The 26751-nt window shown below is 43.0% G+C and overlaps 2 protein-coding genes across 2 annotated transcripts; one reads left to right on the forward strand and one right to left on the reverse strand.

The window, feature by feature from the left end:
* Nucleotides 1-716: 716 nt before the first annotated feature.
* On the forward strand, nt 717-13774 carry LOC135113654 (uncharacterized). The gene is made up of 3 exons (XM_064029088.1): nt 717-779; nt 12042-12298; nt 12440-13774. Exons 2-3 carry the CDS (start codon nt 12045-12047, stop codon nt 12492-12494), a joined length of 309 nt encoding a protein of 102 aa, XP_063885158.1. The 5' UTR covers nt 717-779; nt 12042-12044; the 3' UTR covers nt 12495-13774.
* On the reverse strand, nt 13613-23117 carry LOC135113653 (IQ and ubiquitin-like domain-containing protein). Its single transcript, XM_064029087.1, has 12 exons — nt 22961-23117; nt 22204-22388; nt 20761-20908; nt 20095-20264; nt 18856-18921; nt 18198-18314; nt 17311-17535; nt 16359-16523; nt 16095-16268; nt 14794-14909; nt 14298-14643; nt 13613-13750 (listed from the first exon to the last, which is right to left on the reverse strand). Exons 5-10 carry the CDS (start codon nt 18913-18915, stop codon nt 14820-14822), a joined length of 831 nt encoding a protein of 276 aa, XP_063885157.1. The 5' UTR covers nt 18916-18921; nt 20095-20264; nt 20761-20908; nt 22204-22388; nt 22961-23117; the 3' UTR covers nt 13613-13750; nt 14298-14643; nt 14794-14819.
* Between the last annotated feature and the right edge of the window lie 3634 nt (nt 23118-26751).

The following is a 26751-nucleotide window of genomic DNA, read 5'->3' on the forward strand; positions in this document are numbered from 1 at the left end:
CCTCAGCTCTCCCACGTCTCCGCCAGCGTACCGATTTTTCCTAACCAGCGAACCGAAGCAAATCAGTCATCGCCACTGTGCCTTGTTCCGTCCCCTTCTTTCCCCCCCTCTCTCTCTCTCTCTCTCTCTTTCTGACTGCCTATCTTTTCTTTTCCTTATCTATGTATCTACGTATATATTTATTTGTCTGTTTATCCATTTGTTTATCTGTCTGTGCATCTGTCTTTTTGTTTCTGTCTGGCTGTTTTTTTCTATCTATCTGTCTATCTACTTATTTATCTACCTGTCTATCTTTATCTATCTGTCTATCTATTTGTATATCTGTCTATTTATCTATCTAATAAATGTCTGCATATTAATTTATTTAACGAAATTCTCTCTCTCTCTCTCTCTCTCTCTCTCTCTCTCTCTCTCTCTCTCTCTCTCTCTCTCTCTCTCTCTCTCTCTCTCTCTCTGAAGCATTTCCCTTCAACATTGCTTTGGTTACCTGACCAGAGGAAAAAGAAAAGAAAAAGAGAAAAGGAGAAAAAACACCCTGACAGATTACTTTTTTTACCTTTTTCCTCCTCCTTTTTTTTCTATATTTTATTTGCTTCTCTTAGCCATTAAGTTTACGCGACAAATTCTTCGGAAACTCAGTGGGCGAGGTTTGAAATGCGCGCGCAGATGGTGGTGGAAGTGATGGTGGTGGTCGCGCGAGGGTATATATAGGGCAGTGTCTCTCCGTGTGACCACTAACGCCGAAGCTCCGTCCCGGATAACACCCATCCACCTCTCAGGTAAGTGACCCACCTAGCTTCACTTGACTTGGCTTAAGTTTCCCCCCTGTGTTAAAAGTTTGTGTCTTATTTTTTTATTTTTTATTTTATATTCTTGTTTTAAATAGTTTTGGGTTTCTTGTTGTTGCTCTGTTTTTTTTTTTTTTTCTTCTTGTTCTCATTTATTTATTTATTTTTTCCTCCTCCTCCTCCTCGTTCTTCTTTTTATTGCTCTTCTTGTTTTTTGTTGTTCTTCTTTTCTTCCTGTTCTTTCTTCATCTTCTATCCTTCAAATCTCTTTTTTTTTCTTTTCTTTTTAAGCTTCCTTGTTTCTTTTTTTTTTCCGTTCTTCAGTTTATCGTGTACTTTCATTTTCTTCCTTTTTTTCATCCATTTCTTGTTTTTTCTTCAACTTTTTCTTTAAGTTGTAAATTTTATACTTTCTTTTTCTCCTTATTTATTTATTTATTTATCTTTTTATTATCCCTTTCAGTGTTTTCACGTCTTCCTTTTTTTCGTTCTTTTGTTTTATTTCGTCTCTAAAAAGTTTTTCTTGTTTTTTTTTGGTTTATTTTCATTCTTTCCCGTTATCATTTTATTTATTTATCTATCTATTTATTTTTTTTTACCTTTGCCTTCTATTTTCTTTATTTTATTTACCAGTTTCTGTTTCTCGACTTTTTTCTTTTTTTTCTTTTATCACTGGAAAGTTTCTTTCTCTCTCTCTCTCTCTCTCTCTCTCTCTCTCTCTCTCTCTCTCTCTCTCTCTCTCTCTCTCTCTCTCTCTCTCTCTCTCTCTCTCTCTCTCTCTCTTTCATGTTATAAATTTAGTGTTTTCCTTTCCTTGTATTCTCATCATGTTATTTTCTTCTATTTCCAAGCCTCATAAAAAAAAAAATCTTTTGTCTCGTTTCTAAGTTTGTCATTTATTCTGTTGTAGACTTTTTTTCTGATTACTGTGTTTCCTTCCTCTCACTTCCCCATTATTTAATTATTTTCTGACCTGTGGGATCTGAATTCTTATCTCCAGTTTTTTTGTTTGTTTCTAGGCTACTTATTTGTTTATTATTCTTCACGTATTGATTTCTTTTCTCTCTCACTCTCCTGTTTCTAAATCTCAGTTTTCCTTGCACTTTTTTTTTTCATCGCGACAAGTATGTTCATTTATCTCTTTCTCATTCGTTTCTAAACGTTCTTTACTTATTATTTCGAGTGTTCTTCCTTACCACTTGTTTCTCAATCTCTGTTTTTCTAGATTTTTTTCAAGACCACTTTTCTCTCATTCGTTCCTAAATCTGCTTTGTTTATTGTTTTTAATGTGTTAGTTTTTTTCTTTCAGTCTATTGTTCCTAAGTCTTCGTCTTCCTCGTTTTTATCCATCACGTAGATAATTTGCACTGTCTTCCCTTTCCTGCATTCCGTGACGCAGTGGCCAGCGTGCTTGATAACAACCCACGGGTCTCGATTCGATTCCAAGTTGGGGCAGTTGATGCCCGTCTCACACATTTGTCCAACCTTTCTTCGAGTTAGAACATAAGAACACAAAGGTTGGTGTAAGAAGCTATCAGGCCTACACGTGGTAATCCCTGTATAGAACATGCCTATCTGCTAGTATTTCCACCTATCATCCTCATCCATAAATCTGTCTTCTTTTAAAGCTTCTTAATGATTCAGCACTAACAACCTGATTATTCATTCACTTATATTCATCAACCACTATATTTCAGAGTCAATTTCTTCCTGTTTCTTTTCTAAATCTAAGAACACAAGAACGAAAGGATTGCTGTAGGAAGCCATCAGGCCAACACGTGGCAGTCCCTGTATAAAACATGCCTACCTTTTTCCACCTATCATTCTCATCCATTAATCTGCCTTGTCTTCTTTTAAAGCTCCCTATTGACTCGGCACTAGCAGCCTGATTGCTAAGTATTCTATTCATCCATCCACAAATTCCTTCTTATTTCCTTTTTGAGATCTAACTATATCAAGCTCGAGCCTATTATTTCTACATCACTGACAAGAAAACACTAACCCATCTCCGTGGCCTTTGAACTGAATCAAAAGACAGAACAGAGCGCTTCATATAAGAGGTAGGGTGCTTCAAGGGTGTTTCCATGATTCTAGTCACTGTTTAACAAGAATTCTCATCACAGACGAAAAACGCTCAAGTTAGTCACCTCCATGGTCTTTGAAAACATTCAATAGAGACAAAAAAGCCTTTCAAATCACGAGGTTGGTATTTCAAAAATGTTTCCATGATTCTTGTGACAGTTTAACAAGGATTTTGCATTATTCATAAGAAAACACTTATGAGAACTCGACAAATAATATCAGTATCCTTTGAAAACAGTCAAAAGAGAAAGAAGCCTTTTGAAAACACGAGGCTTTGTGTGTGTGTGTGTGTGTGTGTGTGTGTGTGTGTGTGATGTGATGCGCGGGCCGCCTCCGAGTGTGTGGCGGCGTGGCTGCGTCGCTGTGCCCTGTTCCCGTGACCTCAACACACTGCACTCTTTCACAACCCTGAACACTAAGAGGAAACACATAGTAACACAAATTCTCAGATCCCATATTCTGAAACGTTTCTGCCCTGCACCTTGACTACATTCAAAAGCCTCTAGCTGAAGTGACAGGGCGTTAAGGATATTTTTATGGTTCTAGTGACAGATTAACAAGAATTTTATATCATTAACAGGAGAAACGCTCTTGAGGACCCGGGTTATCATCTCTGAGTCCTTTGGAAATAGTCGTGGCGAGAGAGCAAAGCTTTTCTGAATATAGCCCACGTTAAGATGCAAGGTGATCTTCATTGTTTCTCCAGAGGGTTTGAGTTCATGGGTGAAGGAATGGAGAATTTTATTTATTTATTTATTTTATTTTATTTTATATTTATTTTTTTTTTTGCCTTTTCTTTTGGTATCTTTTGGTATCCATCTTGTTTTCTTTCTCTTGTTTGTCTTGGTTTTCGTATATTTTCTAATCCCTTTTTCCTTATTCTTTTTCTTGTTCTTACTCTTCTTATTCTTATTTTGTTCTTCTATGTTTCTTATTATTTTGTTCTATTTTTCCTTTTTTTCTTGTTCTTGTTCATTTTCATCTCCTCCTCCTCTTCTTCTTCTTCCTCTTCCCCCTCTAATTTACCTCACACATCCTGTCACTTTCCTCTCTTCTCATTATCCTCCCTACCACACATCTCCTCATCCTCCTCCTCTTCCTCTTCCTCTTCGCCCTCTTTATTATACTCCTCCTCCTGCTCCTCCTCTTCCTCCTCCTCCTCCTCCTCCTCCTCCTCCTCCTCCTCCTCCTCCTCCTTCTCTTCCTCCTCCTCCTCCTCTTCCTCCTCCTCCTCCTTTTCATTCTCCTTCTACTCCTCTTCTTTCTTCTCTGCCTCCTCCTCCTCCTCCTCCTCCAAGAGAGCCACAGCGTCACTAATTTGGTTTTCTTCAGTATCATCAAAATATCTTTCATCTGGCAACAAAATATGAGAAAAGTGAGCATTGGCACCTCTGGTACTTTTGATCCCTTATCAGAGAGAGAGAGAGAGAGAGAGAGAGAGAGAGAGAGAGAGAGAGAGAGAGAGAGAGAGAGAGACGTATTAGCTAATTTAAATGTCTTTTATTTCTTTATTCTTTTTATTTTAAGCAATACGGGAGAAAGGATTCTAGATTATATGTATGAAAGTGATAACAAGTGTGTATTTATATTTCTGTCCACTTGTCTGTACATCATTTTGTCCACTCCTCTTGTCGTGACGTCTCTCTCTCTCTCTCTCTCTCTCTCTCTCTCTCTCTCTCTCTCTCTCTCTGAATTCAAGTGTTCGTGTCCATCTTTCCATCTGTCTGCGTCTACCCTGTTTCTTTTCGTCTATTCCTTTGTTTTTTTTTTCTGTCTACCCTCGTGTGGTGGCGTCCGTTTCTGTGTCTATCATTCTTCATAATTCTGTCTCTTTTTGTTCTCCAGGCGTCTTGTTTCTCTCTGTTTTCCTGTTCATTTTTCTTTTTTCTCTGTCTGTCCTCTTGTGCTGGCGCTTGTTTCTCTCTGTCCATCTGTCCCGCTCTTCATCTGTCTATATCTCTTCTCGTAACGTTTGTGTCTTTTTATCCATCTATTAATTTGTCTCTGTCTCTCTCTCTTGGTGGCGTTTGTTTATCTCCATCCTCCTGTCCATCTACTCCTCCGTCTCGCCTCGCCTCCGTCAGTCTCAGTGTCTCGTGTTCTGTCGCTCTTCACTCTTCACCATAAACTTTGTATATATTCTTTCTTTTTTTTTTCGGTCATAACTTTTCCTCTCTCTTTTTCCATTTTGGTGGGTAAACATTATGCCGGGCAGCCACCCCCTTCACGGCAAACACACACACACACACACACACACACACACACACACACACACACACACACACACACACACACATACAAACACACACACACACACATTCACACTTTGCAAGAAAAATATTACCAAAAAATATTTAAAAAGACGGGATATTTCAAACTTGACCCAGTCCTGTCAAGATACAATAACGTAAGAGAACACACACACACACACACACACACACACACACACACACACACACACACACACACACACACACACACAACATCCCACAAACAAACATTTCTGAATGACAAAATGAAACACACACACACACACACACACACACACACACACACACACACACGCCCCCAACACAAACAGGCATCAGGTTACTCTCGCCACACCTCGCCTCTCTAATCTCCACTTTGCCAGGTAACCATTTTTCATCATCTCAGCTTCCTGTCTCTCTCTCTCTCTCTCTCTCTCTCTCTCTCTCTCTCTCTCTCTCTCTCTCTCTCTCTCTCTCTCTCTCCTCCATTGTATCTCTTCCTTCCTCCCTCAAACCCATCTCTCTCTCTCTCTCTCTCTCTCTCTCTCTCTCTCTCTCTCTCTCTCTCTCTCTCTCTCTCTCTCTCTCTCTCTCTCTCTCTCTCTCTCCTCCATTGTATCTCTTCCTTCCTCCCTCAAACCTCTCTCTCTCTCTCTCTCTCTCTCTCTCTCTCTCTCTCTCTCTCTCTCTCTCCTTCCCTCCAAAAATCCTATTTTCTCTCTCTTTTCCTCCATTATCTTCCCCCACTCTCTCTCTCTCTCTCTCTCTCTCTCTCTCTCTCTCTCTCTCTCTCTCTCTCTCTCTCTCTCTCTCTCTCTCTCTCTCTCATACACCTACAATAATAACAACACATTCTTCAACACGCAATATTAACGTTTTCTCATTTTATTTTATTATTTCTTTTCCCGCGAGTAAATTTTGAGTGTAGTCAATGTTTTAGCGTAGTGTTGTCCGGGCAAGTGCAGTGGGTGTGTTGTGTACCTACGTAGCTGTGTACTTTTCTACTTTCAGTCATGTGTTTTGCTGCTGTCAACCTTCTAATCTGCTAATGTGAACTTTCTACGAACTTTCTACCCTCTATTTTGTATTCTCTCATCTTCAGCCATCTATGCTTCTGTCATCTTTCTACGTTCTACCTTCATCCTTCTGCTTTCCTGTCTTCTGCTTTGCTAGTGTGAACCTTTTACTTTCTACCTTCATTCTTCTGCTTTGTTATCCCATCTTGTTGTCCCATGTTGTTTTCTTCTTCTTTATCCTATCCTTATTCCTTGACCTTCTATTTTTGTGCTGTCATCTATTTAGCTACCTTCAGTCATCTATTTTGCTATTCTTCTTTTCCTTTCCTATTTTGGTATCCTGCCTCTTCCACTAATAGAGTAAGACAGGTATACAAACAACCAACTAAGTACTTCAAGGTGAGTTGCTGTTTGTATTCCTGTTCTGAAACACTTCTGTGCCGCACCTCCACTACATTCAAAAGGGTGTTCTTATGGTTCTGTAGTGACAGATTAACAAGATTTCTACATTATCAAAAGAAAAAAATAAACTCTTGAGAACCTGGCTAATCATCTCTGCAGTCTTTGAAAATTGTCGTGGTGAGAGTAAAGAGTCTCTGAATGCGTTCCTACATATATATAATGCTGGTGTACGTGGCACGCTGGGACGTGTGTGGCTTTGGAACGAGTGAAGGGGAGCGGTGAGGAGAGGACACGGTGAGATAAAGCGATTTTACGGGAATTTTAACGGAAAAGCCAGACGTTTGTGTTGTTTTCTGAAGTATTTTCTTCTATAATCTGTATTGGGTGTTAAGATCTTATTTATTGAGGTGTGTTTGGAAGAGAGTGGCTCTGATGTGTCTTTCACGACGCTGGTTAAATGCTAGTCTCACACACACACACACTAATCATTTAGCTGGCGTTCCCTGGCTAATGGAAACACGAGACTTAACCTTCGTTTTCTTTATCAGTCTTCTTAGGAATTTCATTATAGTCTGCCCTTCCAACGCCGTGAGGGAGCAACTGGTGAAGGTGACTGATGCAGGGAGGAGCATTCGTCTGTACTGTCCTACTGACTGAGGGAAGAAGCAAAACGTTTCAGAATACGGGCTGTAGCAAGAGGTGTTCCTGTTATTGAGGGCTGGGAGGTGAAATATTTGCAACGGCACCGCCTAGTGTATTGAACAATGACTGATGATTACGATGATTGGTGTCGAGGGAGAGACAAGTCTTCTTAACGGGTTCCCATTTCACTGACTCCCGTTTCGTTTATGTTTTGTTATTTCTATTTTCTATTTTTTCCTGTCTCTTTTGTTTGTTTAATTGCTTGGTTGTTATAGCTTCTATCTATTTGTGTGTGTGTGACCGACTAACTGGCTGAATCTCTCTCTCTCTCTCTCTCTCTCTCTCTCTCTCTCTCTCTCTCTCTCTCTCTCTCTCTCTCTCTCTCTCTCTCTCTCTCTCTCTCTCCACTTGGTTAAAAGACGACCAGAGAGAGAGAGAGAGAGAGAGAGAGAGAGAGAGAGAGAGAGAGAGAGAGAGAGAGAGAGAGAGAGAGAGAGAACTATATTGGCGTAGATATCACACTAAACACCCTGGAAAATTGAAGTAGAATTAAGTTAGGAGGCGCAAATAGAGTTACAAGGAAAACGCTGCCTCTCCCGCCGTGAAATTCGCCGCTAGCCAGAACTGAACCCTTGAATTGTGGAAAGCCAGTTGGGTGGTTTACCAAAAAGCGAGTTAGATTTTGAAGTTTAATATTCTACTTTCATTTATTTTATTTTATTTTATTTTATTTATTTATTTATTTATTTATTTATTTGCTTTATGTTAGAATGTGTTGATTATTGAAGAGAGTATCTTAAGAGCCGGTAAATCTGCTGCCGCTACGTGTTCTTCCTTTGTGTTCTTTTGTAAATAGGTAGATAGGCAGGAAAGTAGATGAATAAACATATAGATAGATAAAAAGATAGATAGATAGATAGATAGATAGATAGAGAGAGAGAGAGAGAGAGAGAGAGAGAGAGAGAGAGAGAGAGAGAGAGAGAGAGAGAGAGATAAACATACAATTATATAGACTGCTAGATGGAGAAATAGAGAGTAAATGGATAGGTAGATAGATAAAAAAAGAAATCAATGAAAAGATAGACAGGCAGACTTGTAAGTAGATAGATAGGTATATAGATAGATAGATAAACAAAGAAACTTAAAGATAATAGATAGATAGATAGATAAAGAGAAAGACAGATAGACAGACAGACAGACAGACAGACAGAGCAGATGACTCTTCGACGATGTAAATCTGTGTTCTGAATGTAAACAAAAGTAAATCCTTGTAAGGGAAAGAAAATGTTTGAATCATGGAAGAAAGAAAGAAAGAAAGAAAGAAAGAAAAGAAAGAAAGAAAGAAAGAAAGAATCAGTGGGAGACAGGATCTAAATTGAAATGTGAGTGAGTGTGTGTGTGTGTGTGTGTGTGTGTGTTTATACCCCCCGCTCTCTCTCTCTCTCTCTCTCTCTCTCTCTCTCTCTCTCTCTCTCTCTCTCTCTCTCTCTCTCTCTCTCTCTCTCTCTCTCTCACCATGACCACCACTACCGCCACCACCACCACCACCACCACCCCACTAAGGGAATAATTTTCACTCAATTTGGTGTCTAATGAAAATTCGCAGTGCCTAATTAGGTGAGAGGAACGAGCGGCGGCTTGTCACTCTCACCTGGACGCAAGAGAGAGGGAGAGGGAGAGGAAGAGGGAGAGTATATAAAGATGTCTCTATTTTTTTTTACTAGGGATGATATTATTAATGATGTTATTGTTATTTCTACTACTGTTCTTGCTGCTGCTGCTGCTGCTATTACTACTACTACTACTACTACTACTACTACTACTACTACTACTACTACTACTACCACTTCTACTACTACTACTACTACTACTACTACTACTACTACTACTACTACCACCACCACCACCACCACTACCACCACCACCACAGCTCTCCCAGTCTGTCCTCCTTTACCTTATCGTGAAATATTTCCTCCAGGTAACAGAGTGATGGAGTTTTTCCTTCCTCTCCTCTTTCCTTCCCTTTCCCTCCCTTCCTCTTTCTTCTTTTCTTTCCCTCTCCCTTTTCTCTCTCCCTTTTCTCTCCTTCTTCCCTTCTCTTAAAGTTTTTGATTACTCTCTCTCTCTCTCTCTCTCTCTCCACTTTGGAGTGAGGGAGAAGAGGGAGGGAGGGAGGGAGGGAGGGAAGAAAGAAAGGAGGGAAGCAAGGAAAGAGGAAAAGAGAAGAAAAATAGTAAGAAAGAAAATTATGATTTACACACACACACATATACATACATACATACATATACATACATACATACATATATGCATACATACATACATACATACATAGTACATGCATGAACACACACACGCTCTCTCTCTCTCTCTCTCTCTCTCTCTCTCTCTCTCTCTCTCTCTCTCTCTCTCTGTGTGTGTGTGTGTGTGTGTGTGTGTGTGTGTGTGTGTGTGTGTGTGTGTGTGTGTGTGTGTGTGTGTGTGTGTGTGTGTGTGTGTGTGTGTGTGTGTGTGTGTGTGTGTGTGTGTGTCCCATTTCTGTAAAACAAACAAACAGAAACAATTGAGATGGCATCAGTAAATGTAACAATGTGCAAACTTCTAATTCATTTCTCTAATTTATTTATTATTTTAGTTATTTATTTTCTTCTTATTGTTTTAATTTTTATTTATTATTTTTATTTTTACTTACTTTCCTATTTTTCCTTTTTTTTCTTTTTACTACCACCAAGTTTTGCAATTATTACATTAAAATTTCATTTAATTTCCTGCGCAAGATGTACTAATTATCTTTTTTTTCTTTCATAACATTGTTCTTTTTTTCATTTCATTTCATGTAGCTTCTTTTTGTTTTTATTTTATCATTGCTTCATTTCAGTTTACTCTCCAACTTATGATTTCATCCGTTTTATTTTGTTCCGTCTGATTAATTTTTATTTCGTTTTCTTTTTCGTAACGAAATTGTTGTATATCTTTGGCTAAGACAGCAGTTGTACTGACAGGGAGGGAGGGACGCCGCGCTGGGTGTACGTAGGTGAATTCCCGGGAGAGTGTGGAGAGGCACCGCTTGGTTTAACGCTTGGGCTTCCTCCAACACGTCCATATTCCCACTGTCACCCTGCCATACAAAATAATTTTCCTCTCTCGACAAGTCCACACATTCTCCTCTTAAGCTAACCACCTTATAATCTAATTCTACAATATTCTCACTCCCAACTATCCTCCCTTATATCATCATACTACAAAATAACACAGTGACAAATGTATCGCTGCCTGCCACCACTTCTCGTCTCCCTTCCCTCTCTCAGAAAGTCCACGTCCTTAATGTAACTACCTTGTTGTAATCTAAATGACAGTCTCTCCCCCAGCCACCCTCCAGTGCATCATCATATTCTTAATTTACCACAAAACAACACAATGACAAATTGATCGATATCTACTACGTCATCTGTCTTACCTCTCACACTCGGACTTTCACTAAACTTCTTCCTCACCAATACGTTCTCGAGTAGGGAATGATTTACTGCCAGAATCGCGTCATTAAGTCTTTCCAATGAGCTGGCGGGACCCATACTGCTCTGTTCCCTCCCAATCAAGCGGGAATAACAAGACGTGTTGCTATCCCGAGCAAGGCAGGACAGAATCAGGCAGGAACACATCAGAGATAACTTGTATAGATTTGGGGACAAAGCTGGAGAGGGGGGAGGAGTAAAATTATGTGGGAAGTAGAATGCTGGAGATTGATCTAACCGGCAGGAGAAAGAGAAAGAGACCTGAGAGAAGGTTTATGGATGTTATGAAAGGAGTATACAAGTGTCATGGTACAGCATCATAAACCGTACTCACATGCATTGACAGCGTAGAAGAAACCGACACAAGGACACGGCACCGGGCAGTCAGTCTTCTTTCTTTCTTTCTTTTTTCTCCTTTCGCCATTTCCCCAGAGTCAGGATTGGCGCCATGTGTCTCTTCCAGTTGTTTTTGTTTCTTGCATCTTTCTCTGTGAATCCCATCCTTGGCAGTTCTACCTCATCCCCCTCCATCTCATTGTCTTCCTCTTGACCCTCCTTCCCTCAACTAGTTTTCTCCAGGGTCTTTTAATTGGCTCTTGGTCTTCTCTTCTTACTACATTACCGGGCACTCTACACTTTATTAAAACAAGTAAAGAAACACTAAAGACTGTCAGCGTTGAGGGCACAAGCCGTGCACCGCGAAAGAACTGAGTGTGTGAGCGCGCTTCGTGTTTACGCATAGTCGAGACAAAACTAGAGATAGGAACACCTGGTCGAAGCGCGTCACTCTCACTGACAGCAGTGTGCCCAGACTAAAGCGATCTGTGTCACTATATGTTTGGAGTTTTTACCTATTTTCCTATTCATTTGCTTATTTATTTAATTTATTTAATTAGTTATTTGTGCATTTGCTCTTATATGTGTGTGTGTGTGTGTGTGTGTGTGTGTGTGTGTGTGTGTGTGTGTGTGTGTGTGTGTGTGTGTGAGTATGAATAGTTTTCCTTGGAGTGAAAATGACATTCTTCTTAGGAGTGATCGTGACAGTGACTGTCTTCCCTGAAATAAGTTCCTCAGATTGACAGTGATAGCCCTTCCTGTAGTGAAAATATGTTCTTCATAGTGAAAATGTTTTTATTATAGTGAAAGTAAACGTGTCCCTGAGGGTGAGTGACAAAAATAACAATCTTCCTCATAATAAGAAAAAAAGAATATATCCATACAGTATAAGTGTATTCCTCATAATGAAAGTGCGTCTTTCATAGTGAGAGTGACGGCTCTCCCTGGAATGAAAGTGAATGTGTTCCTGAGAGTGAAGGTATATTCTCTGCATTAAAACGCTTCCCTCCACAGGCTATGCGGGGCACGCTGACGGTCGTGGCGGTGGTGGTGGTGTCGGTGGCGGCGGCCTGGGCGGCGCAGCTCCCCAGCAGACAGGAGGGCGGGGCGCTGGATGCAATCCAGGCGCTGCACGAGGCGGCGCTGGCTGGCACACTGAGCTCGGGGGAGGTGCCGTACCCCAGCAGGCCCAACGTGTTCAAGTCCAAGGGAGAACTGCGGCGCTACCTGGACGCCCTCAATGCCTACTTCGCCATAGCTGGGAGGCCGAGGTGTGTGTGTGTGTGTGTGTGTGTGTGTGTGTGTGTGTGTGTGTGTGTGTGTGTGTGTGTGTGTGTGTGTGTAAAGATGTCGTACCTGATTAAAAAGACTCTTTATTTGGTCATCATTACAATAAGTCGTTCTCTCCACAGATTCGGGAAGCGAGGCGAGCAAGTACGACAACCTGAGGAACTGTATGACTACTGAAGGAGGAGGCGGAGTGTATCTGCGCCCTTCCCCTGCACTCCCGCCTCTTCGTGTGTGTGGTCACGCCCTAGGAAAGGCTGATGAAGCCTCCCTCACCACCCTCACCCTCACCCATCCCTCCCAGACACTCCCACGCACTCCCAGACATTTCCAGGCACTTCCAGGCACTCCCAGGCACTTCTATGCACTCTTATCCTTGGCACTTTCCTTCTAGTCACGACCAGTCACGTCCTTCCTCCCTAGGCACCGTCTCACTCCAGTCACTCCTTATCCAGTCACTCTCGCCTTGCCCTTTGGTGTGTTATGGTGTATACATCTAAATATCACCCCCCTTCGCTTCTTGACGTGTCAGAAGAACGAAGTGTGTTATTCTCTCTCTTTCTATTCTGTAAACTTATGATTTTCTCACACACTTCCTCACACTTCCATTCTGTGTCTTTTTAAAATCTTTCTTTCTCTTTGGTCACTTCCCTTCGCTTCTGACACACATGAAGAGAGAAGAAGTGTTTAATTTTCTTATTCTGTCACACCATTACACACTCTCTTCCACTTCTGCATTCTTTTGACTTCCTCACACTTCCCTTCTCTCTCTCTCTCTCTCTCTCTCTCTCTCTCTCTCTCTCTCTCTCTCTCTCTCTCTCTCTCTCGCCACTTCCCTTCGCCTCCGACACGTTACAAGAGCGAGGAAGTGTGTCATTCTGTCACTATCCCACTTCTGCACACTTCTCACTCACACTCCCTAACACCTCCCTTCTCTCTCTCTCTCTCTCTCTCTCTCTCTCTCTCTCTCTCTCTCTCTCTCTCTCTCTCTCTCTCTCTCTAGCCACTTTCCTTCGCCTGTGCCACGCAAGAAGGGCGAGGGACGAGGAAGTGCGTCAGAAAACGTAACTCGATATTCAAACGGAGGACTAAACTAAACTACAGGAAGCCCGATGCTCTACAGTACGTCAAGGAAGCTCTCAAGGGAACTCTGGCCACGTTCACAAGTCGCCCAGGTACTTTGAAGGTCGTGGTGGCTTCGTCCTGCCTGGCTGTCTCACGCCCCCGCTGGTCCTCGTCCATTACTCCTATTGCTGCAAACTGGAATCGACTCTCTGGCCCTTGAATCTCGCCACAGTCGCTGTCCCGTCATCCTTAATGCACAGATGAGTGTGTCTGTGTCTCTGTGTGTCCGTGTGGTGGCGGTGGTGGTGGTGGTGGTGGTGAGGAGATGCTGCAATGATGGTCTTATCCTCCTGTATTCATTCACATTTATCCTGTAAAATGAAAGGTTCACTCAGTTTCCTGGTTTTCATTTGCTCCATAGCCCATTTGTTTTCTTCTTTGTCTTAACCTTTTTACTGCGAGAGAACAGAGAGTAAATTCTGTCTATTCGAAACTTGCACTTGCAACTTCAACTACAACAGACAGACAAAGAGATAAGAGAATAGATCGTAATTTTTGTCTGTTTTAACCCTGTAAAAAATATTCCACAATGCTCTCAATAATAGTGACAACAACAGACAGACAGAGAAACAGACAGACAGACAGACAGACAGACAGAAAAGAGGAAACAAGAATATAGAAGCAAATTTCGCATATTCTCATTTTATAAACATTTCATAATATTCTGAATACTATAGTGTGACCACAACAGACAGACAAACAGGCAGACAAGCAGAGATAATGACAAACAGACAGACAGGAAGAGAAAATGAAAGAATAGATAGTTAATTTTTCTCTAAACTTACAAGCTCTAAACTTACAAACATTAGGCCGAGTCAAGATTAGAAGTGAGGCAATAAGCAGTACTCTTGAACGCACCTTGCTAAGAATTCCCATTTATTCTTGAGGGAAGTGGATACAGTTTCCCATCCTCTCAGCGACTGGAAGGACTGTATGTAGTAGATTCCAGAGCTCTCAGTTATAGGTTAGGTTAGCTTAGATTAGGTTAAGTTTCAGACACTCCAGGTCCTCCCAGTAGCCTTCCTTGTGTTATTTTGAGGTCCAGACACAGTTCTCTCTCAGATAGTGAAGGAAGACCAGGGTATGTAGGTCCCTATCGCTGTCAGTTAAACACTCCAGATCCTCCCAGCAGGCTCTCTTGCGTTCTTTAGTGGCAGGGCAGATCCTCACTCACGGCGCCGCCAGGACGGACTAGAGACGTTTGCTGTAAGACGTGACAAGGTATTAGAGGATGTTTGGAGTGTGTTACTGCTGACAATACTGTACTACTGCTGGGGTTATGACTCAAGAGAGAGAGAGAGAGAGAGAGAGAGAGAGAGAGAGAGAGAGAGAGAGAGAGAGAGAGAGAAAGTACCTATTGCGTTTTCCCTTGGCGGAGTGTCAGGAGAGGCGGGTGGGCTGCAATACCGGCCTGGCTCCCGCCGCCCTCACTGTCCTGGGCGTAACTACAGGAGGCACACGATTCTGGACCTGCAAGATAATCCAGAATTGCACAGACACCCCCAAAGATGATCCAGAGTTACATAGATAACCCAAAGATGACCCAGAATTCCACACACATCCTGAAAAGTGATCCAAAGTTACATAGACACCCTGAAAAATGACCCAGGGTTACATAGACACCCTCAAAGATGATCCAGAGTTACACAGACACCCTCAAAGGATGCGTGAAGTTGGTGAGTGGCTCTTGTGCTTCTTAAACTGAATAAAAGTGAGAATGGAGTGGAAGGTTTTTTGTAAGAGTATAGGTCGCCTATGGAAACACACCACGAGAATACAGAGATTATTAGTCGAGTTCTCAAGAGTGTTTCTTCTAATAATAATCTAAAAAAGAAAGAAAAAACGTTAATATGTCACTACAATTATAAAAACACCCTTGAAAACCCTTACAACTTCACGATGACAATTTTCAAAGGCCTCAGAAATGATTAGCCGAGTTCTCAAGAGTATTCCTCCTGTTAATCAACTAGAAACCTTGTTAATCTGTCACTGCAACCATATAAAAACATCCTTGAAAATCCGTGTAACTTCAACTACAGCCTTTTGAGTGTAATGGAGGTGTGGCCAGAAGTGTTTTAGAATATAAACTTTACTCTGAATGTCTTGGGAACACGAGGGCCAATCAGCGAGTAGCAGAGATCGCGTGTTCTTACTTAGGAGGCAAAATTACTGAGCTAGTCGTGAAAAGAGAACAGCGCGGGTTGTCATGCAAGACATCTTATTCAGCCAAATAGTGAGGTGGTGTGTTGTGTTAAGAGGAGAGACGAGGAGTGTGTCGGGAGGAGGAGGATGCTGGAGATGGATCTACCAGCCAGGAGAAAGAGAGGAAGACCTGAGAGATGAACCCAAAGCCTGATGTGTCTCCACCTTGTAGGAGGGGCATACGTTTCTAAGTCTCGAACAGAGTATACTGCTACTACTACTACTACTGCTACTACTACCAACAACAACAACAACAACAACAACAACAACAACAACAGTAGCAATAGATTTTAAGAGGAGATAAACACGAAACAAAGACACACACACACACACACACACACACACACAGACAACGACCGAGAGAGAGAGAGAGAGAGAGAGAGAGAGAGAGAGAGAGAGAGAGAGAGAGAGAGAGAGAGAGAGAGAGAGAGAGAGAGAGAGAGAGAGACTCACTTCATGCAGATATGTAAGAATAAGTCCATGCAGTCGTTTCCTTAGCCCTCTGAGTCGCGCGTCGGAAGTTCCCCTCGTCAGGAGAGAGATGCCGCGGCCCGCCAGCCTCTGTAGGTCCCCCGCCACACGTTGCCCGCCCCGCCCCGCACCCTGCACGCCCTGGTGACTGGCGACCTGACGGGGGACGGGGAAGGGGATTATATATAGAGGGTTAGGTGTGTGTGTGTGTGTGTGTGTATGTGTGTGTGTATGTGTGTCCATTACCGTGGCAGTGAGGGTGTGGAAGTGGTGAGCGCGCACGTCGGGCGTGGCGTCCTGAGTGAGTGCCGTCGCCAGTGCCGCCAGGGTCCTGATGGGGTGAGTGTCCGGCGTCTCCACCTCCACGCCGCCCACATGCCCACTCACCGCCCACACCTGAGGCCGCGCCACCTTGGGGAATATTCATGTTATGGGTGGGATGGCTTTGGTTGCTCTAAGTCACTCTTTCACTTGCTCTCTCGCTCACTTTTCACGTACACTCACTCAAGAATCGGGTGAAAAATAATGAGTGAGTGAGCCAATGAATTACTTGCTGTGGTTCATTTGCTCCAACTCACTCACTCTCTTATTGGTTCATTCGCTCATTCGCTTGCTTCCTTCATCTCCCACCTTCTCTCAACAACGAGATCAACTAGAAAATAAAATAAATGAGGAAAAGAAGAAGAAAAAGAAGAAGAAGAAAAAGGAGAAGAAGAAGTAGCTAAGAAAAGAAAGTTTGCTCTCTCTCTCTCTCTCTCTCTCTCTCTCTCTCTCTCTCTCTCTCTCTCTCTCTCTCTCTCTCTCTCTCTCTCTCTCTATATATATATATATATATATATATATATATATATATATATATATATAATGCCACCTTATGACATCGTTATCTCATTATCTACAACAGAGAGAGAGAGAGAGAGAGAGAGAGAGAGAGAGAGAGAGAGAGAGAGAGAGAGAGAGAGAGAGAGAGAGAGAGAGAGAGCAGGGGCGTTAAACACTGATAAGGAGAGACAGTACACAAAAGGGAGATAACACACACACACACAAACACACACACACACACACACTCCTGTCTCCCACACCCATACTCTGGCCCTGTTCCCGTACCCTCTACATACATACACTCCCACCCCTCACACCCCCCAACTCACACACCTCAACCCTCACACCACACACGCACACACACACACACACTCACCTCCTGCAGGAAATGTGCCACAGCTGCGTTCCTACGTCGCGCCGTTCGAATCCCGCGGTGAGTCTCCAGCGCCCTCAGCAACTCCGTCTCCTTGTCTAAGAGCGCCACCAACGCCGCGCGCCGCTCCCGTCCCTTCAGCGTCTCCGTCACCAGCGCCACCTGCCTTCGCCGCCAGTTTTCCAGGCGCGCGTACAGCTGTGTCAGGGGCACCAGCCACTCTCGCCGCTGTGGTGGGGGGTGGTGGTGGTGGTGAGAGGTGGTTAGTGGTGGTGGTAGTGGTAATGGTAATATTGATGGGTCTATTTGTGGTTAGTGGTGGGGGTGGTGGTGGTGGTGGTCGTGCAGTGGCTCTTAACCCTTTTCAATGTACGCACCCCTTTCAAATGGGCAGTCAGTTCTCGCACCCCTGTATTGGTGAAATACAAATAAATCCTAAAATACAAATTTTATGATTTTTTCTTTTTATCTTCATTGACAAAACGTTCATCTTTTGTGTGTGCCACTTCAAAAAGGAAATGATCTCCTTACTGTTGCACATGATCTCCTTAGAAAGCAGCACCAGGATTTTCCTTTTTTTTTTTTCACTATCGCACCCACTAAAAAAGGCCTCGAGCACCCCTGGCTAAGAACCACTGCTCTAATGGAAGGTATTTAAGGTTTTCAAGGGTGTTTTCAGGATGTAGTAGTGATGGTTAACAAGCTCTAGTGGAAGTTGTTGGGGTTTCCGAGGGTGTTTTCGTGGTTCTGGCATGGAAGTGGTTGCAGTAGTTCCTAAGGAGTGCCCCACACTCTGAGTCCATACGCCAGTGGGTCCACTAAGTACTATAACCCTGAATAACAAAAAAAAAAAAAAAAAAAAAAATGACAGTGGTCTGGGACTTACTCACCTGGTTTGGCTCCAAGTCCTCCTCAGTGCTTGGGCAGGAGGGGCTAGTGATCACACGCTGCTCCTCGCTGTCCGCCTCACTCACTCGCCTTGTGCACGCCGCCGCTGCTGCCCTCACCTCAACCACACACAGGAAAATAATGCTCTTTTATATCGTGATCAATGCAATGAGGGGATTATCAATGAAATTAACGAACTGAATCAACCTACGATGTTGCCTTCCTTCACCTGCGCCAGACACGCACTAAAATTTTGCTCTTTTTAAATTGTGATCCATATAATAAGGATAATAGTAATCAAATAAATGAAATTAATCTATTTAAACCTAACCTAGCTTAACCAACCTGGCGTTTGGATGAAAATGGTAATGTTATTTCAATATCATCCAAACTGACAAATATAACAATATGAATTAATGAGGAGGAAGAAGAAAAGGATGAGGATGAAGATGAGGAGAAGGAGGAGGAGGAGAAAAAAGAAAAAAAAGAAGAACAAGGACAAGAGGAAGAGATGAAAGAAAGAAAAAAGAAGAGGAGAAGGAGAAGGAGGAAGACCAAACAGCAATAGATCTTGATGTTCTTACTGGGCTGTTTGGGAGGTGGGCAGAGGAGGAAGAGGAGGAGGAGGAGGAGAAGGAGGAGGAAGAGGAGCATACTCACCCTTGCCACTCTCGTCGCCCTTCTCCGCCCAAGAAAACCACGCACGATTTTTTGCACCATTACAACCTGCACACACACACACACACACACACACACACACACACACACACACACACACACACACACACACACAGGGATTAAGACATATTATTATTATTGTCGTTATTATTGTTAGGCGTGAAGCTAACCCCTCTCATCCCTATGGATACACTTCATTATTATTAGTATTATTATCATTACTATTTTTCGTAACATTTTTTTGCTTAATAATCATATGCTAGTTTTCTAATACATAATATGAAAATAATGATTTCTGCTACTACAACTACTATTACTGTTATTACTACTACTACTACTACTACTACTACTACCACCACTACTACTACTACTACTACTACTACTACTACAACTACTACTAGAAACATTCCATAAATTATAGCAAGTAAAAAAGAAAGAAAATATTAAACAAAGAAGAAAAATCCATATAGACATAAAATAAATAAATAAATAAATAAATAAATAAATAAATAAATAAATATATATATATATATATATATATATATATATATATATATATATATATATATATATATATATATATATATATATATATATATATATATATATATATATATATATATATATATATATATATATATTAGTAGGCTACAGTTAATATCAAGTCAACGGTTAGCAGCAAAAAAAAAAAAAAATTGAGAAAAATCTATAAAATTTGACAGAAAAAAATAAAAGAACAAAAAACACAGACAAAAAAAAATACAATAAAAAAAGAAGAAAAAAAAAACTCTGTAAATGAGATCCCGTTAACAAAACGAAATCTCACGAACCCAAATTTACTCAACACTAGGGTGCCTACGCGAATACTTTGCTTAATTTCTCCACCATTACGAGTCTCAGGGATTTGTGGTGAGTACACGTGATAGTTGAAGCTATTGTGGTGACATGTGATGAGTGTGGTGCTTGGAGAGCGTGTGGTGAGGGACGAAATAAGAGAAGAGTAGCTGGGGTAGGATGATATACTCTCTCTCTCTCTCTCTCTCTCTCTCTCTCTCTCTCTCTCTCGTTGTTGTTGTTGTTGTTATTGTTGTTGTTGTTGTTGTTGTTTGTTGTTGTTGTTGTTTGTTGTTGTTGTTGTTGCTGTTATCATCACTATTATTATCGTCACTATTATTAGATCATTACTACTGCACTACCACCACCATCACTACCACCAGTTACCTTAGCCACGTCATATTGTCTAGCAGGAACATATGGGCGTGGGGTAATGATGATTGGGGTGGGCGTGGCCAGCAAGGGGTGCAGGGCGGTGGTCTGGGTGTGGGCGTGGCGGCGGGTCTGGGTGCCTCTTGTCCGCGCCCACACTGTCTGGCAGCCACGGGTCACCCTTCCTGCCGTGGTGACAGTAGGTGGATGCCAAGTTATCTCAGTTAGTCTTCGTCAATGAAAAGACAAACATATGCTTGCCAACCACACGGAACACATCACACCACAACACACATCACCAAAACACTTCACAGAATGTCAATACGCCTCATGAAAACCCCCGGAACACACACACACACACACACACACACAGATAGCCAGACTGACAGACTGACAGACAAACAGAAAGACAGACAGACAGACAGACAGACAGACAGACAGACAGAAAAGCTCATTCATACACTTCAGAACATCACCAAAACACACTTGTGACAAAATGTTTCATCATTACGACTTATTAAAATCTCTCTAACTTAATGGCAACACAAGAAATAACACACACACACACACACACACACACACACAGAGGGGGAGGGGGGGATCAGGCACCAATCTACTTATCCAAACTTTTCAATACTTTTTTTACCACTTTATGAGAGTAAGTAAGCAAGATCAACTCACCCGGTGCTGGTCTAGTCGTCGCGAGGGGTCTGCGTGGCCGCGTTGTGGTAGTGGAGACCAGACAGTTTGTGGCGAAATCCTCCCAGCCACACTTTGGGTCCACTCGCCCACTCCACCTCCACCACCACCTCCCGCTCCACACCACCACCTAGGAGAAGTAAGAGGGTAGGTGGATGAGTGGGTGGGGGGAGTGGATAGATACATAGATAGATTGGTATATAGGGAGATACGTTAACAGGTGGGTGGATAGGTAGGTGGGTTGACAGATGGATACGTGGATAGGTAGATAGATAGATAGATAGATAGAGAGATAGAGAGATAGAGAGAGATAGAGAGATAGATGGACGGATGGATTGATAAGTAGGTAGATAGGTAGACAGGTTGACTAATTGATAGATACATAGACAGATTGATTGACTGATTGATTGACAAAGAGATAGATGGGTAGATAGGTATATGGATACATAGATAAACAGAGAGGAAGACGCGCGCGTTCCCACACACACACACACACACACACACACACACAGACATCATCATCATCATCGTTGTTATTGTTATTATAATCATTATAAAACAAAACATGATAAGATTGACTCAGTTCTCTGATAAAAACACAAACAACTAAACACACACACACACACACACACACACACACACACACACACACACACACACACACGTGTTTACGACTTCTCAACACGCACAGTAACTTGTTGGTAAAAGATTGGATTTATATATTGACGAAACTGCGCTGTGGTTTAGGTCGTGACACCCCTCCCTCTCTCCACCCTCCCATCTCCTTCCAGTACTTTCCAGCACCACTACCCTGTGTTCCAGCGGCCGCCCTTAACAGTTAAAAAGAGCATAAGTAAACAAGGGTTGGTGTAGGAAGCCATCAGGCCTACACATGGGAGTCCCTGTATGAAACGTGCCTGTCTGTTTCCTCCTATCATCCCCATCCGTAAGTTTGTTAAAGGAAGGAGAGAAAACAATGATAAAACAAAAGTGAATCAAAATACGTAAGAACATAAGGACATAAGAATGGTGCTGTATGCTATCAGACCTACACCTGTACAAAAGATGCCTACCTTTTTCTATCTATCACCTCCATTTGTACCTTATTTTTAAAGCACCCTATTGACTCGGCGCTGGGCAACCTGATTGCTGATCCTGTTTTCATTCCTCTGCCACTCCAGATGAAAACCTGTTCTCTTAGAGTGGTTGATGAATTGAAAGCACTCACTAATTAATCAGTTTGTTAGTGTCAAGTCGTTAAGTAACTTTAAAATATCAGACAAATTTATTGATGGAAATGATACGAGTAAACAGGTAGGCATGGCTTCTTGCATCTGTTCTTATCTCTTAAAATGAGTTTGTTGCTCTTACAGTCACGTTCTCTCGTGTTTTTCAAGTGAGTGTGACATTGCATGCCTGACGCACCTTCTGACACAATGACCGTGATGACGTCCGGGGTGGGCAGAGGGGGGTGAGGTGGGCGCCAGCAGGGTGAGGGGATGGGTGTGCGGGCGCTTGGAGGACACGCCCACCTGCACTGTCTCGTTCGCCTCCACGCCCACGCCCCGCAGTGTGGCCTCGTCTCCCAGCATCCGCCCACGCAGCACTAACTGGAGGGTGGGCGGCAGGGACGGCCACATTAGGTCACTTTTCTTCTTTTTTTATGTAAGAGGGACACTGGCTCAGGGCATTAAATAGGAAGAGAGAGAGAGAGAGAGAGAGAGAGAGAGAGAGAGAGAGAGAGAGAGGAGAGAGAGAGAGAAAGAGAGAGAGAAAGAGAGAGAGAGAGAGAGAAACACTGAGGTGCCAGTCCCCGAAGAGAACGCCAAAGGATTATCCAAAATTGGAGGATAAGTGTCTTGAAATCTCCCTCTTGAAAGAGAAAGAGTTCAAGTCACAGGCAGGTGGAAATACGGACTTAGGCAGGAAGTTCCTGAGTTTACCAGGCGAAAGGTACAACACACTGGCCATGTCGTGTACCCCTCCATGTACCCCAGTATTTCCAGGTACCTTTTGAAAACAATTCATGCACCCTTGGGAAGCACCACGCACCCACCTTGATTACCCGTGATTTAGGTCACTTAAAAGTCCCAGCACTCTCCACAAGGGCCAGACACACCCCGGGGGGAAGGCTTAGAGGCGCCTGCCTTGTTGAGCCTGCCCCGGGGTCGCTGAGTCTCACCTGCACGTACTGGGCGGGGCACCTGCGTGGTGTGGCTGAGCTGTGTCCTGAGGGGCGTGCAGGGGCTGGTTGAGGGGCCACGCCCGTGTGATCACGCCCACGCCAGTTTCCAGCACCAGCTTGACGGTGGCTACGGGGGCCGCCCTCGGCCCATCCGGCCTGCCAGACCACAGATAAATAGGTAGACAGATGAGCAATTCATTGACCACAGTGCTCAGTGCTGATACAAAATTACAAAACAAACATGATGTATGAAACAGAAAATACATAAAACCAAGGGGAGGGTGACGCTAAAGCGCAACACACACACACACACACACACACACACACACACACACACACACACACACACACTAACCCTCATCGTCGTCTGCGTCGTCGTGGGCGCCCGCGAACCCCAGTGTGGGCGGCGTCCTGACCCCACGAGTGCGCTTCCTGGCCCCACGCCACGCCGCCCACACCACCCACCGCGCCCACCTCCTCCACGTCGGCCACCACCAGCGCCTCCTCCTCCCAGCTCGCAGACCCGCGCCGGCCTGGTCTTTCCCCTGGTGAGGACTTCGGGCGCGTCTGTCTGGGCCACGGCTGCTCCTGGCGGGGGTCTGGGCAGGGCACGCCGACCCCCGCCTCGCTGGTCTCGCTGGAGGGGGAGGGGGAGTCCTGCGTCTGCTCGAGGTTGGGGGACATGGCGCATTTGTCCTGTCTGTCTTCTGTCTCTCTCTTTCTCTCTTCCTCCGTCTGTCAGTCTGTCTGTCTCTCTCTTCCTCCGTCTGTCATTTTGTTTCTCTTCCTCCGTCTCTCTCTCTCTCTCTCTCTCTCTCTCTCTCTCTCTCTCTCTCTCTCTCTCTCTCTCTCTCTCTCTCTCTCTCTCTCTCTCTCTCTCTCTCTCTCTCTCTCTCTCTCTCTCTCTCTCTCTCTCTCTGTCTGTCAGTCTGTCTATCTCGTCCTCCGTTTGTCCTGATTCACTGGTGCCTCTTTCAGTCCCTCCTTCTGTCCCTCAGTCTGTTTCTCTGTATGTTTCTTCTGTCCGTTCTGTCTTTGACCTTTTTGTTTGGTTGTCCTTTCTGTTTCTGTCTTTGTTCTGTCCTCTCTTTGTCTGTCCTACGTGTTTTTTTTTTCTGTTTCTTTCTGTCTGTTTCTGTCAGTTCTGTTTCTCTGTCCTGTCTATTTCTTCTACCGCTCTCTGTCTGTCTGTCTCACTGTACACAAAACACTGTACAGTACTCCCCACCGCCACTGACAACAGTATATCTACACCAAAACTTTAATTTCCTTTTCTTTTTTTTCACTCTTCTTTCAAAATCCACGTGTGTTTTTTTCAGTACTCCTAATAAAAACAGACCACAAAAAGAGACAGACCACAATTTTTTTTTCACTGTCCTCTCAAATTCTACGTTTTTTTTTTTTTTTTTCTATACCACTTGTTATTCACTTCCTATTTCCGGTTGACTTCGGTTGGAGGGATTGGTTAGGTGGGGAGGAGCCTTCTGTTGTACTATCCTGTCTCCTCACTGATAGCGAAGGATAGTTAACCGAATAGCTAGTAAGGACTTCAAGGGGCTGTTGCTATTTGGTCTTCCTTTGTATTCCTTAGTTCTTTCGTCTGTCTATCTGTCCTGTCTGTCCCACGGTGTCTGTCTAACTCCCTGTCTTTTCATTCCTTTGTCTGTCTCTCTTTTTATCCGATCCTTTTCTTTTCTCTATTTCACCGTTCCTCTCTGTTTTTTTTTTCTGTCTCTCTCTTTTTCTTCTTTCCTCTCTGTGTCTCTGTTTTTCTGTCTTTTATTCCCTCAATTTCACCGTTCCTTTTCTGTCTCTTCACCTCTCCGCTTTTCTATATCCTGTTTGTTTTATCCTTCCATCTGTTTATTGCTCTCTCTCTCTCTCTCTCTCTCTCTCTCTCATCTCTCTCTCTCTCTCTCTCTCTCTCTCTCTCTCTCTCTCTCTCTCTCTCTCTCCTTTCGTTTCTTCCGCCTGTTCTGTATGTTCTCCTCTCTTTCTCTTCTTTTATCTCTCTTTCTCCTTCCGTCCCGCCGCGTCGAGACAAGAATAAGGCCGCTGTGGTAGTGATAGTGGTGGTGGTGGGCGTGACTCCTGCCGCCTGGAGCTCCGGGCTTACACTGGCATGCGGGGCTGACACACAAACACACACACACACACACACACACACACACACACACACACACACATACACACACACACACACACACACGCACCACAGTTAAGATAAGGCCCCTTGTTTTTATCTTCCCGTCTTGTCTTTCTTTCACTTTCACCTCACTTTCACTCTCATGTTAGACTGGAGGATTATATACACACGCTCACACACACACACACACACACACACACACACACACACACACACACACACACACACACACACACAATCGATTTCCCTCACCACCCTCCTTCCTTTACCCTCTCCCCCCACAACGCGCCCTCACCTGTACCTAACTCCTTGCCCTCCCTTCATCCTCCCTCATGGTGACTTAACGCCCTCTCTAATGCACGCGGTTCAAAAGTACTCATTTTTATTTCTTTTATATATTTATTCATATATTTTATTTATTTATTTATTCTTATTTTTTTTCATCAGCTGAGGTAAGTATGTCAGTACAGGCGTGATATATACAATGGGAAACTTTACCTATAGATGTTTGGGTTTATACATCTATTCAAGTTTATTTCAGGAATATTAAGTGTCTACAACATGCATACAAGAGTTAGGTGATCGCCGAGGCAACGCGTAACGATTGTATATATTAACTATTTTTAACCTTTCCTTTTACGTACAAAACACTCGCAAAGACATCCTTGTAAAACCCCCAGTAACTTCCACTAGAGCCTGTTAAACTATCACTGGAACCATGAAAACACTCTTGAGAACCCCAGTAACTTCCACTTGAGCCTGTTAAACTATCGCTGGAACCATGAAAACACTCTTGAGAACCCCAATAACTTCCACTAGAGCTTGTTAAACGATCACTGGAACCACGAAAACACCCTTGAAAATGCCAGTAACTTCCACTGGAGCTTCATAGGGAAAATATAGATAAGCGACTGTACTTCAAGCAGAATATACTATGAACATGCATTAGAGATAGCGAAAAAATGTACAGACTTAGTTGAAATGGAGAAGGAGAAGGCTGGATGAAGATAAGACCTGAGAGATGGATGCAGTGAAGGAAGGCGTGCTTGTAACGACACACACACACACACACACACACATCACCATCATCATCATCATCATCATCATCATCATCTGCTTATTCATTCACTGCTTCCAATCTTTCTTTCTTCCAAACGCAGATATCCATCACACTTTCGCGGCTCAACAAACGCTCCTACCTTGTTCTTATTTGCCAAACGTTCCCCGTTAGTGTGGCGTCCCTTTGTGTCTCGAATATAAATGTGTTTGTTTCACTCCTTATGATAACTTAGGTTTTTCAGAGTTTTTTTTTTTTTCACTCTGTTTCTTTGTTATTTTTTGTGTCTCTGTTTTTCTTTTCGTTTTGATAGGTGTTGTATCGTCTCTCTCCCTCTCTCTCTCTCTCTCTCTCTCTCTCTCTCTCCTCTCTCTCTCTCTCTCTCTCCTCTCTCTCTCTCTCTCTCTCTCTCTCTCTCTCTTTACATTAATTTATGTATCCATGTATGTACGAGTATGTATGTAGTATGTATGTATGTATGTATCTATTTATTTATCTATTAATTTTATTTATCCATCTATCCAGTAATGTATGTATGTATGTATGTATGTATGTATGTATCTAATTATTATACCTGTGTGTGTG

Source organism: Scylla paramamosain, chromosome 26 (assembly GCF_035594125.1).
Source record: "Scylla paramamosain isolate STU-SP2022 chromosome 26, ASM3559412v1, whole genome shotgun sequence".
Taxonomy (NCBI): domain Eukaryota; kingdom Metazoa; phylum Arthropoda; class Malacostraca; order Decapoda; family Portunidae; genus Scylla; species Scylla paramamosain.